At 43.0% G+C, this 13864-nt stretch overlaps 1 protein-coding gene across 1 annotated transcript in view; it reads right to left on the bottom strand.

Annotated features, from left to right (window-relative positions):
• rpf1 (ribosome production factor 1 homolog) overlaps window positions 1-13864 on the bottom strand; it is a 42473-nt gene that overhangs the window by 3699 nt on the left and 24910 nt on the right. Inside the window, exons 5-8 of the mRNA XM_063065062.1 lie at window positions 11844-11997; window positions 9081-9163; window positions 2474-2655; window positions 105-231 (exon numbers count right to left, since the gene is read on the bottom strand). Of these exons, the coding sequence (XP_062921132.1) occupies window positions 105-231; window positions 2474-2655; window positions 9081-9163; window positions 11844-11997 (546 nt within the window). The remainder of the gene's footprint in view (window positions 1-104; window positions 232-2473; window positions 2656-9080; window positions 9164-11843; window positions 11998-13864) is intronic.

Raw genomic sequence — 13864 nt, 5'->3', positions numbered from 1 at the left:
GACCGCTGAGCTATAAAACCCAACAAACTTTTATTAAATTCTTTCAAATGAGGAAAAGTCTAATAATTGCAGGGTAAGACAACCAAAATGTCTTCACGACTGACCTTGTGAACCCATTCGTACTCTCCATACTTTGAATCAAATGTCCCTTTCTGCAAAGAGCGAAGTTTCAGGGTGAAACGTGGCCCAAGTTCCTGAAGACCAACCTTTTTCTCATTCCGAAATATATACCTTGAAGGAAAAAGCACCTTCCAATTAACTTGACAAGTATCAAGATTACTAATCAAAGAGTCATATAGGAATAATTCAAAGTTCAAGTACAAAAAAGCAAGTATACATTATACAACCTCGAGATTAGACTCATAACAGGCAGCCACAAAACAAAGAAACCTAGAAGAACCCATAAAAAGACTGTCAAAGATCCAATGAGAATTAAATGATACCCAGCCCCAAATCCGAACCAGAATCAGAATTAGGTTTATTATCATAAACACCAGAGATTCTGCAGATGCTGAAAATCGTAAGCAACACATACAAGACGCTAGAGGAACTCAGCAAGTCAAACAGCATCTATGGAGGGGAATAAACAGTTGACATTTCGGGCTGAGACCCTTCATTAGGACTGGAAAGTAAGGGGAAGAAGCCAGAATAAGATGATGGGGGGGGGGGGGGTAAGAGTACAAGTTGGCAGTTGATAGGGAAGACCAGGTGAGGGGGAAAGTAGGTGGGTAGGGGAGGAGGAGATGAATTATGAATCGGAGAGGGGATAGGTGGAACAAGTAAAGGGCTGAAGAAGGAATCTGATAAGAGAGGAGGATGGAGCATGGAAGAAAGGGAACCAGGAGGAGCAACAAAGGAAGATGTGAAATTTGTTTTGCGACAGTAGTACAATGCAAGACATAAAATTACTATAAGTTACAAAAAATAAATAAGAGTAAGAGAGGAATAACAAGGTAGTCCCCATGTATTCATGGACCATTCAGAAACCTAATGGCATCTATACACTATAGGCTGAGCACCCTTTATCCAAAATTCCAAAATCTAAAAGCTTCTGAAATCTGAATTTTTTTGAGCGCTGACATGATGTCACAAACAGAAAATTCTACAAGCTCCTGGGAAGGATCCCAGGTGACTCGCAGGTCTCTGCATATCAGAGACAGTTCTGAGAAGTAACCTCACACATGTAATGAACAGAGGTCAATGCAGAACAGAAAAACACTGCATGAAGCAAAAAATGAAGATCTCGATTGTGTATTGAAAGAGTGGATTCGTCAGCATTGGAATGAACATACACCATTTAACAGTTTGCAGATCATGAAACAAGCAAAGATAGCAAACTGAAAACTGAAGGTAATTGTGAATATTCAGCAGGCTGGTTGCAGAAATTTAAGAAAAGTTACGGCATTAAATTTTTAAAGATTTGTTTTGATAAAGTGTCTGCTGATCATGAAGCAGCAGAAGAATTCATTGATGATTTTGCCAAGATCGTCGATTAAAATCTAAAACACTGGACTGCTGCATCAGTACACAGGTGTGATGTATAACAAGTATGAACAAGTATAAGACAACAACCAGAAGCACATAAATTCAGTCGAGAATGATGACAATCCCAAACAGCTACTGACCGTCCAGCTGGACAGCTGAGGTCATGATAGCTAACCTTTCAGATGGTTCAATGTACCCATTATTGTTTGTTTCCTGCACAAGATTATTAAAAATATTATATAAACTACCTTCTAAATGTATGTATAAGCAGGTCACTCGTCTGAGTGCTATTGGTACCACGTAACCAGTACTACCTGTCACGTGGTCGGCGACTAAACTGGCACCCCACCAGGCTTGCCTGGTGAGGAGGGTGGCTAGACACCCTGCAGGACGAAAAACAAGACCTGTCAAAGGGCGAACGAACCCTCTCGTAGGGTCAGCGGCCATCTAGCAAACACGTGCCACGAAGCATGAAAAGGGCATCCCCTGCATCGTAGCTTGGTCTGGCCACTCACTGCAACAGAACTCCCCCCAGCCGTCTTGGACCCCACCATGCCGCTGGATCCTGGAGGGGATGTCGAGAGGGTGGGTCTGGACCTGTGCAACCCCCTACTCACCTAAAATCCACTCACACACACACTGTTCCTTTCTGAGGAGTGGGGTACCACCCCACTAACTGACTGAAAGGAACCATCATCATCCGATGGGATGGATAGCCAGAAGGATAAACTGTATATGCAATATAAATGTATTTCATGTTTAGACTTGCGTCCCAACCTTAAAGTATTCATTATACCGATGCAAATATTCAAAAATCCAAAACACTTCCAGCCCCACACATTTTGGATAAGTGGCACTCAACCTGTACTAGAATAAAAAAAACAAATCGGGTCCTTCCTGATACAAATATAAAGGTATGCACAGATAGATTCAGATGTTCGTCCTGTTTGCCAACATAACACAAGAAAAAAAAGGTATTAACGTGTACCTGTGGAATCTGAAGAAGATGTAGTCGCGTTGGTTATGAAAAGTCACCACCTGCCGCCCCAGGAACTGTGGATTGTATGGGAACAGAGAGGCGAACATTCTCCCAATGCTGTGTCCCAGTCGGGTGGAAAAATTATTGAGGATCACCTCAGGGTAATGTCCTGTTGGTTCCTTTCCTCGTCTCTAACACAAAGACCATAAAAGCTATTTAATTTTATTTTAAACTTTGCAACACCTGTAGCCATATCTCATTCACCACAACTTCTTACTAATGAGGGGGAAAATATACTTTAGAAACTCTCAAACTACTCCAGTCACTGGCTCAGGTGAGCTTCCTGCCATCAATTGATTTTGACCCAACAACAGTTCATGAACACATGAGATTCTCCAGATGCTGGAAATCCAGGGCAGCACACAAAATCCTGGAGGAACACAGCAGGTCATGCAGCATCTATGGAGGGAAATTTGCAGGTTGATCCCCTTCATTTGTATTTTTATTTAGAGATATAGTGTGGAATAAACCCTTCTGACCCAATGCTGTGCTGCCCGGTAACCCACTGATTTACCTAGCCCAACTATGGGACAACTTACAATGACCAATTAACCTACTAACCTGTATGTCTTTGGACTGTGGGCGGAAAACAGAGCACCCGGAGGAAATCCAGGCAGTTCAATGGGGAGAACATACAAACTCCTTACAGACGGTGCCAGAATTGAACTCTGAGCTCTGGAAGCCCTGAGACAAAAGTATCGTGCTAACCACTACGCCACCATGGCGCCCAGGTCAGGACTTCATTCATGAAATTACTGGTGGGTTCAGAATCATGAATTGTTGATGGCATAATTAAAGTCAAAGTTGGGTTTCCTACCATCTGTACAAGTCCACATGTCTGCACAGGTGTCAGGAAAAGCTTACTTGTAGCAACATCACAGGCACATTGCATCAGATAAACAGCAGTCACAAAAAACATAAACTATACACAGAACAGAAATTTCACAAGAAAGAACACAACTAGAATGAAAAACCACAAAGTGAATTTTAGTATAACGTAGTCATAGTGTTACTAAACTGCAGTGATTAGGGTTTTGCCAGATGGTTCAAGAACCAAACAGTTGAAAGGAAGTAACTGTTCTTGAACTTGCAAATGTGGGCTTCAGACTTCAGTACCTCTTGCCCGATGGGAGCTGTAAGATGGCCTGGGCTGGAAGGTGGGGATCTTTGATGAGGGATGTTGCCATTTTGTACAATTCCAGTTGACCTCCACTCAGCTTTCTCTTTTCAAAGGCAAACAGACCCCACCACTCTAATCTATACTTGGAAATGTAGTCTCTCAGCTGAGGAAGATTCCTTTTCTGCATCCTCATGTGTGAAGATGGCATGGCCTGGACAGTGGGGATCTTTGATGATGAATACTGCCTTCTTGAGGTAGCGCCTCCTGTAGATACTAGCATTGGTGAGGAGGGATGTGCCCATGATGTATAGGGTTGAGCCTACTACTCTCTACATCTCCTTACTGGAGAGAGTGGAAATGGAGAGGATGTTATCATTAATAGGAGACTTCAGGATCTGAAGACACAGCCTAAAAATAAAGAGATGCTCCTTTATAACTAAGACTTCCTCAGCTAGAGTGTGGTGAATTTGTGACATTCCATAAGACCACAAGACAAAGGAGCAGAAGTAGGCCATTCGGCCCATCGAGTCTGCTCCGCCATTTTATCATGAGCTGGTCCATTTTATTCTATTTAGTCCCACTGCCCCGCCTTCTCACCATAACCTTTGATGCCCTGGCTACTCAGATACCTATCAATCTCTGCCTTAAATACATCCAATGACTTGGCCTCCACTGCTGCCCGTGGCAACAAATTCCATAGATTCACCACCCTCTGACTAAAAAAATTTTTTCACATTTCTGTTCTGAAAGGGCGCCCTTCAATCCTGAAGTCATGCCCTCTCGTACTAGACTCCCCCATCATGGGAAACAACGTTGCCACATCCACTCTGTCCATGCCTTTTAACATTCGAAATCTTTCTATGAGGTCTCCCCTCATCCTTCTAAACTCCAAGGAATACAGTCCAAGAGCGGACAAACGTTCCTCATATGTTAATCCTCTCATTCCCGGAATCATTCTAGTGAATCTTCTCTGTACCCTCTCCAACGTCAGCACATCCTTTCTTAAATAAGGAGACCAAAACTGCCCACAGTACTCCAAGTGAGGTCTCACCAGCGCCTTATAGAGCCTCAACATCACATCCCTGCTCCTATACTCTATTCCCCTAGAAATGAATGCCAACATTGCATTCGCCTTCTTCACTACCGACTCAACCTGGAGGTTAACTTTAAGGGAATCCTGTACGAGGACTCCCAAGTCCCGTTGCATCTCAGAACTTTGAATTCTTTCCCCATTTAAATAATAGTCTGCCCGTTTATTTTTTCTGCCAAAGTGCATAACCACACACTTTCCAACATTGTACTTCATTTGCCACTTCTCTGCCCATTCTTCCAATCTATCCAAGTCTCTCTGCAGACTCTCCGTTTCCTCAGTACTACCGGCCCCTCCACCTATCTTCGTATCGTCAGCAAACTTAGACACAAAGCCATCTATTCCATAATCCAAATCGTTGATGTACAATGTAAAAAGAAGCAGCCCCAACACTGATCCCTGCGGAACACCACTGGTAACCGGCAGCCAACCAGAATAGGATCCCTTTATTCCCACTCTCTATTTCCTGCCAATCAGCCAATGCTCTATCCACGTATGTAACTTTCCTGTAATTCCATGGGCTCTTATCTTGTTAAGCAGCCTCATGTGTGGCACCTTGTCAAAGGCCTTCTCAAAATCCAAATATATAACATCCACTGCATCTCCCTTGTCTAGCCTACTGGTAATTTCCTCAAAAAATTGTAATAGGTTTGTCAGGCAGGTTTTTCCTTTAGGTTTTGCCTATCTTGTCATATGCCTCCAGGTACTCTGTAACCTCATCCTTGACAATCGACTCCAACAACTTCCCAACCACCAACGTCAAGCTAACAGGTCTATAATTTCCTTTTTGCTTCCTTGCCCCCTTCTTAAATAGCGGAGTGACATTTGCAATCCTTTCCTGGGATTTAGAATGTATGTCTAGTGCACATTCTGGAGCAGAGGGTGGCGGTAATGCACCATTAAGCTGGATGCCAACCGCCGTAAAACAAGATACAGACAGACATTTGCAATCTTCCAATCTTCCGGAACCATGCCAGAATCTATCGACTTTTGAAAGATCATCGCTAATGCCTCCGCAATCTCCACAGCTATTTCCTTCAGAACACGAGGGTGCATTCCATCTGGTCCAGGAGATTTATCAACCTTTAGCCTATTCAGCTTCCTGAGTACTTTCTCTGTCGTAATTGTGACTGCGCAAACTTGTCTTCCCTGCCACCCTTGAGTGTCCGGTATCCTGCTGTCTTCCTCAGTGAAAACTGATGCAAAATACTTGTTCAGTTCCTCTGCCATCTCCTCATCTCCCATTACAATTTCTCCAGTATCATTTTCTATCGGTCCTATATCTACTCTCACCTGTCTTTTACTCTTTATATACTTGAAAAAGCTTTTAGTATCCTCTTTGATATTATTTGCTAGTTTCCTTTCATAGTTAATCTTTTCTCTCTTAATGACCTTCTTGGTTTCCTTTTGTAAGGTTTTAAAGACTTCCCAATCCTCTGTCTTCCCACTAATTTTTGCTTCCTTGTATGCCCTCTCCTTAGCTTTAACTTTGGCTTTGACTTCTCTTGTCAACCACGGTTGCATCCTTTTTCCACTCGAAAATTTCTTCTTTTTTGGAATATACCTGTCTTGCACATTCCTCATTTCTCGCATAAACTCTAGCCACTGCTGCTCTGCTGTCTTTCCCGCCAGTGTCTCTTTCCAGTCAACTTTGGCCAGTTCCTCTCTCATGCCACTGTAGTTTCCTTTACTCCACTGAAACACCGACACATCAGATTTCGGCTTCTCTTTTTCTAATTTCACAGTGAACTCAATCATGTTATGATCACTGCCTCCTAAGGGTTCTTTCACCTCAATCTCTCCAATCACCTCCGGTTCATTACACAATACCCAATCCAGTACAACCGATCCCCTAGTGGGCTCAACAACAAGCTGTTCTAAAAAGCCATCTCGCAGACATTCTACAAATTCTCTCTCTTGAGATCCAGTGCCAACCTGATTTTTCCAATCTACTCACATGTTAAAATCCCCCACAATTATCATAACACTGCCCTTCTGACAAGCCTTTTCTATTTCCAGTTGTAATTTGTAGTCCACATCCCTGCAGCTGTTTGGAGGCCTATAAATAACTGCCATCAGGGTCCTTTTACCCCTGCTATTCCTCAGCTCAACCCATAAAGATTCTGCACCTTCCGATCCTATATCACCTCTTTCTAATGATTTAATATCATTTCTTACCAATAAAGCCACGCCTCCCCCTCTGCCTACCTTCCTATCCTTCCGATACACCGTGTATCCTTGGACGTTCAGCTCCCAGAGACATGCATCCTTTAGCCAGGTCTCAGTGATGGCCACAATATCATACCTGCCAATCTGTAGCTGTACAACAAGATCATCCACCTTATTTCTTATGCTGCGTGCATTTAAGTACAACACCTTAAGACCAGTATTTGTTACTTTTTGCTTTGATTTCACTGCAGCTTTATTGCACTGCAACTCATCCCAATGGCTACACATTTGCCCCATCACCTGCCTGTCTTTCCTGACATCTTTACTGCTCACTATCTTAGATTTATTTCTGTTTTCCCCTTCCTCCACTCTATCATTCCGGTTCCCATCCCCCTGCCAAATTAGTTTAAACCCTCCCTAACAGCTCTATTAAACTTTCCCGCCAGGATATTGGTCCCCTTCGGGTTCAGGTGTAACCTGTCCTTTTTGAACAGGTCATACTTCCCTCAAAAGAGATCCCAATTATCCAAGAATCTGAAGCCCTGACCCTACACCAGTCTCTCAGCCACGCATTTATCTGCCTGATCCGACTACTCTTGCCCTCGCTAGCACGGGGCACAGGTAGCAATCCCGAGATTACTACCCCGGAGGTCCTGCTTCTCAGCTTCCTTCCTAACTCCTGGAAATCTCTCTTCAGGACCTCCTCCTTTGTCCTATCTATGTCATTGGTACCAACATGTACCAAGACAACTGGCTGCTCACCCTCCCCCTTTAGAATATTCAGGACCCGATCCGAGACATCCCGTACCCTGGCACCTGGGAGGCAACACACCATGCAGGTATCTCTGTCAGGCTCACAGAATCTCCTGTCTGTTCCCCTGACTATGGAATCCCCCACGACTACCGCATTTCACTTCACCCTCCTTCTCTCCTGCACAACAGCGCCAGGCTCAGTGCCAGAGACTCGGTCACTGTGGGCATCCCCTGTCAGGTCATCCCCCTCAACAGCATCCAGAACAAGATATTTTTTGCTGAGGGGGACAGCCACAGGGGTGCTCTCCACTATCCGAGCATTTCCCTTCCCTCTCTTGACAGTGACCCAGTGTTCTGACTCCTGTAGCCTAGGGGTGACTACCTCCCTGTAGCTCCTGTCTATCACCTCTTCACTCTCCCTGATAAGCACTAGGTCATCAAGCTGCAGCTGCAGATCATTGCCAGAGGACTGTGGAGGCCCAGTTATTTAATATATTTAAGGTAGAGATCAATTGTCACTTGCTTAGTAAAGGGTTAAGGGCTACATGGAGATTGGGGCTTGGGAAAAAAAGACACTAGGCACAGTTGCAGAATTAGGCCAATCGGCCCATCGAGTCTGCTCCACCATTTGATCATGGCCGATTTATTTTCCCTCTCAACCCCATTATCCTGCCTTCTCTTAGTAACCTTTGATGTCCTTACTAACAAGAACCAATCAAGCTTTGCTTTAAGTATACGCAATGACTTGGCCTCCACAGCCATCTGTGGCAATGAATTCCACAGATTCACCAAGCTCTGGTTAAAAAATCCCTCCTCATCTCTGTTCTAAATGGACATCCCTCTATTCTGAGCTTGTGCCTTCTGGTCCTAGATTCCCCCACTATAGTAAATACACTCCCCGCATCTACACTTTTGAGCCCTTTCAATATTTGATAGATTTCAATGAGATCCCCACTCATTCTTCTAAACCCTAGCGAGTACAGGCCCAGAGCTACCTTTGTTAACTCCTGGGATCATTCTCACAAACTTCCTCTGGACTCTCTCCAATGCTAAAATGTCTTTTCACTAACGATCCAGCAGCGAAGCAGACTCGGTGGGACAAATGGCTTAATTCTGCTCCTCTATCTTATGGTTTAACATAGGCAATCAGTTAGCGAAGCCCCAACAATATCACTGGGATTGTGGAACATGATCGCTACTGTGAGAGAACATCAATAGGCTCTAGACCAAGATCCAGAACAATGCTCCCGAAGTCAGTCCTGTTGGAGCGATACTGGTTGAGAAGATGACACCTAAAACAAATGCACGCAAGATGTTATTTACAAACAATTTCTAACATTTATATTCCAGGCAGACATTACAATTAAAGCAATATCCACCAATGTTTTCCAGTGCACTCAACCACACTCCATTCCATCTCTCACCTTAAGTTCTTTGGCTAGGCGGGCATTAGACATCTTGAAATGAGCCGTAGGTCCATCTGGAAGGTGACTAATAATTAATCCATCTGACATACTTGGTTAAGAAAATTAGAGGCTCTGTTCAGCTGGGAGGGCAGCAAGGTAGCATAGTGGTTAGCACAACAGTTTACAATGCCAGCAATCAGTGATCATAAGACCATGGGACACAGGAGCAGAATGAAGCATCCAGACCACTGAGCCTGCTCCACCATTCTAACATGACTGATTTATTATCCCTCTCAACCCTTCTCCTGCCTTCTCTCAGTAACCTTTGATGCCCTGACTATTTAAGTACCTATCAACCTCTACCTTCAAAATACCCAATCACTTGGCCTCCACAGCCATCTGTGGCAATGAATTCCACAGATTCACCACCCTCTGGCTAAAGAAATTGCTCCTCATCTTTGTTGTAAAGGGATGTTGCTCTATTCTGAGGCTGTGCCCTCTGGTTCAAGACTATAGGAAACATCCTCTCAACATCCACTCTATCTAGGCTTTTCAATATTCGATAGGTTTCAATGAGATCACTCCTCATTCTTCTAAACTCCAGCAAATACAGGCCCAGAGCCAAACAATCCTGATACATTAACCCTTTCATTCCCAGGATAATTCTCATGAACGTGCTCTGGACTCTCTCCAGTGCCAGCAATTCCTTCCTTAGATAAGGGGCCCAAAGCTGCTCACAATACTCCAGTTGTGGTCTGAACTTCCCCAGCATGGAGGACACTATACCTCAAAAAGGGGGCATTCATCATTAAGGACCCCCATCACTCAGGACTTGCCCTCTTGTCATTGCTACCATCAAGGAGGAGATACAGCAGCCCAAAGATACACACTCAACACTTCAGGAACAGCCTTTTCCCCTCTGCCATCAGATTTCTAAATGGACAATCAATACATCAATATTTTACTCCCATTTTGTATGACTTAATTTATTAAGTATTTCTTATTGTAATTTATTTTTTATTATTGTGCACTGCAATGTACTACTGTCGAAAAACAAGAAATTTCACGACATACTGTGCCTTGAAAAAGTGTTCAGCCGCCACAACTATTTTCACATTTTACTGTCTCATTTTCTAAATTTAAAATATATCAAAGTAGGATATTTTGAGCTAATCTACAAAACATTGTGCATCATGTCAAATCAAAAAGAATATTCCAAAACCTGTCAACACTTTAAAACCAAAATTATGAGGCTGTAAAGTATTCATCTCCTTTCTGATGACTACACTAACTTTCCTCAGGCGTAATACTGTATATTACCTTGGCAAGTCACCCAATTTATTGATGTAGAAAATTGGAAGATCACCTGTTTGCAATGAATTCATAAGAATAAATACCCCCTCTCTCTGTAAGGTCCAACAGTATGGTAGTTTTTCAACAGACCAAACCAAAAAAGAAGATAAAACAGCATTCAAGACAAGCCAGGGAAATGGTAAAAGAGAAACACAAATCTGGGGAAAGGTACAAGACCACCTCAAAGGCACTGAGCATACGTTGGAACTCAGTGCAGTGCATCATGAAAATGTGGGGAAAAAATGAAACCACAGCCACACTGCCTAGGTCAGACCGCCACTCTAATCTTAGTCACTGGAGAAGAATGGCATTTGTAAGAGAGGCTACTGTGAGCGAGCTGCAGAAGTCAGTGACTGTAAGTGGAAATGAAGTTCATGGCTCCACAATCTCCAAGACCTTGCATAAAAAGTTTATTTATAGAAAAGTGGCAAGGAAGGCTTAAAAAAAAGAGCATATCCTTGCAATGTAAAGACTTTGCAAAGCATCACTTCGAAAATACTGTAAAGATATGGAAAAAGGTCATGTGGTCAGATGAGACTAAAGTGGAACTTACTGGCCTCAACTCTAAGTGGTACATGTGGTGTAGATCTAATACTGTACTATGCGTCGGCCAGGTAACACCATCCTTACTGTAAAGTATGGTGGAGGTAGCATCACGCTAAAGGGATGTTCTTCAGCAGCAGGGACGGGAAATCTGGTCAGGATTGATGGGAAGATGAATGCTGACAAACACAGAGAGATCCTGGATAAAAACCTGCTAGCCTCTGCCAGAAATCTTAAAACTGGGGAGGAAGTTCTTTCAGCAGGACAATGACCCAAAACACACAGCCAGAGCAACCATGGAGTGACTTCAAATGAAAGAAACAGATGTCCTTGAGTGACCTAGACAGTCCTGATCTTTACCTGATTGAACATCTCTAGCAAGACCTCAAGATTGCTGTCCACCACTGCTCCCCAACTAACCTGGCACAGCTTGAGCAATTTTGCAGGAGGAATGGGCAAATCCTGCTCCATCACATTGTGCAAAGCTAATACAGACTTATCCAAAAAGGTTACTGCTTGTAATGGCTGTGAGAGGTGGTTCGACTAAGTACTGAGCAAAGGGAGGGAAGGTCGACTCAGACCATGAGAGGCCTGCGTCAGGCATTTTCATGCCTTACAAGACACAGATTGGAAGTCTGTGTGGGGTGAAGGAGGATGAATACTTCTGAATTTTTAGTTTTTCATACTTTACAATTTTCCCTGCTTCCGGGGTGCTATTGAGATAAAAAGGAGTTAAATTGATCTAAATCACTGGTTGTAATACAGTACTCATTATGAGAACAAAGTGTTGGGGGCTGCCGTATGCCAGTGATATTAAACCCATTTCTGATTCTGATGACCTGCAGGAAACTAGATGCAGCTTCCAATAGACACAATGAAGGATACTTGGTACTTTCCGATCTTCATTGATGACAAGCAGGTCGGTAAAACCTTTCTCAATGCACTGGGGTATAATCTTCTTCAGAGCCAGACCTCTTCTGTAGTAGACATGTGAATTTGGAATCACCTTTGACAGCTGATCACAAAGCCGGACTGTTCTCTGCGAAACAAACACACCAGAGAGTTAAAAAGCATGAAATATGGCTCTGGACCTATACTCACTGGGTTTAGAAGAATAAGGAGTGATCTCACTGAAACCTATTGAATGTTAAAACACCTAGATAGAGTGGATGTGGAGAGGATGTTTCCCATAGTGGTAAAATCTAGGACCGGAGGGCACAGCCTCAAAAGAGAAGGATGTCCCTTTAGAATAGATAAGGAGTAATTTCTTTAACCAGAGGATGATGAATCTGTGTAATATGTTGCCACAAAAGGCCGTGGAGGCTAAGTCATTGAGAATATTTAAAATGGAGGTTGATCAGTTCTTAGTTAGATCAAATACAAGAGCAGAATTAGGCCAGTTGGCCCATCGAGTCTGCTCCACCATTTCCTCATGGCTGATCCATTTTCCTCTCAGCTCCAATATCCTGCCTTCTCCCCATATCCATTCATTCCCTTCATTCCCCTACTAATCAAACTCTGCCTAAAATATACCCAATGACCTAGCCTCCGCAGGTGTCCATGGTAACGGATTCCATGGATTCACCACTCTCTGGCTAAAGATATTCCTCCTCATTTCTGTTATAAATGGATGTCCTTCTGTTTAAAAAGGATGCACCCCTATTTTAAGGCTGTACCCTCTGGTCTTAGACTCCACCACAACAGGAAACATCCTCTCCACATCCACTCTTTCGAGGCCTTTCAACATGCATTAGGTTTCAATGAGATCACCCCTCATTCTTCTGAATTCCAGTGAGTACAGGTCCAGAGCCATCAAACGATTCTCATAAATTAAGCTTTACAAACCCAGAATCATTTTCATGAACCACCACAAAGCTGTCAATTCCGTCATGCAAATCATATTCATATAACATAAAAAGAAGTGGTCCCAATTTTCTGTAATACCACAGGCTTTTATCATGTCAAGCAGTCTCATGTGTAGCACCTTGATAAAAGCCTTTTGAAAATCCAAGTACACAACATCCACTGGTTATCCTTTGTCTATCCTGCCTGTTAATTCTTCAAAGGATTTCAACAGATTTGTCAGGCAACTTTTTCCCTTATGGAAACCATATTGACTTGGGCCTATTTTATTATGTGCCTCCTAAACCACATCCTTAACAATCGACTCCAACATCTTCTCAACCACAGGTTAGGCTAACTGATCTATAATTTCCTTTCTTCTGTCTCCCTTCCTTCTTAAAGAGTGGAGTGACATTTGCAATTTTCCAGTCCTCCGGAACAATGCTAGAATCTAGTGATTCTTAAAAAGATCACTACTAATGCCTCTTTCAGATTAGTCAGGGGTTGAGAGGGATAAAATATCAGTCATGATGGAATGGCGGAGCAGACTCGATGGGCCAGATGGCTGAATTCTGCACTGATGTCTTATGATGTTATTTACTGGGTACACTGCTCCAGCCAGAGTTGGAGATAGGACAGAGTAGACGTTACACATCAAAAAAATCTAACGTGACGCAAATGAAGTTATTTACTCAGAAGAATCTGCACAAAGAAGCAGAGGTACAGGGAGTAAAGCAAATGCTCCCAAGAAACACAGGAAAGAGCTTCCAAAAAAGACAGTGAGTGGAGGAACTTACTACTCGTAACTCACAGAATACGCTTAAAATCAACCACATCTTCACAAAAAAAAATGAGAGAAGTAACAATGGAGACGCAAAGATATTGCAGAAAATGGAAATCTGCACCTACATCTTATGGTCTTACTTATAGGTTTTTTATTACAATGTAATGCTAACACAAAACAACGCATTTCACAACATATGCCACTGATATTAAAGCTGATTCTGACTGAAGCAATTAATTAGGACATTCTGATTCCGTCCCACTGAAATTCCATAGGGGAA

The sequence above is a fragment of the Mobula hypostoma genome, chromosome 12 (assembly GCF_963921235.1).
Source record: "Mobula hypostoma chromosome 12, sMobHyp1.1, whole genome shotgun sequence".
NCBI lineage: Eukaryota > Metazoa > Chordata > Chondrichthyes > Myliobatiformes > Myliobatidae > Mobula > Mobula hypostoma.
The sequence above is the reverse complement of the archived record's forward strand: the minus strand, read 5'-3'. Positions and strand labels throughout refer to the sequence as shown.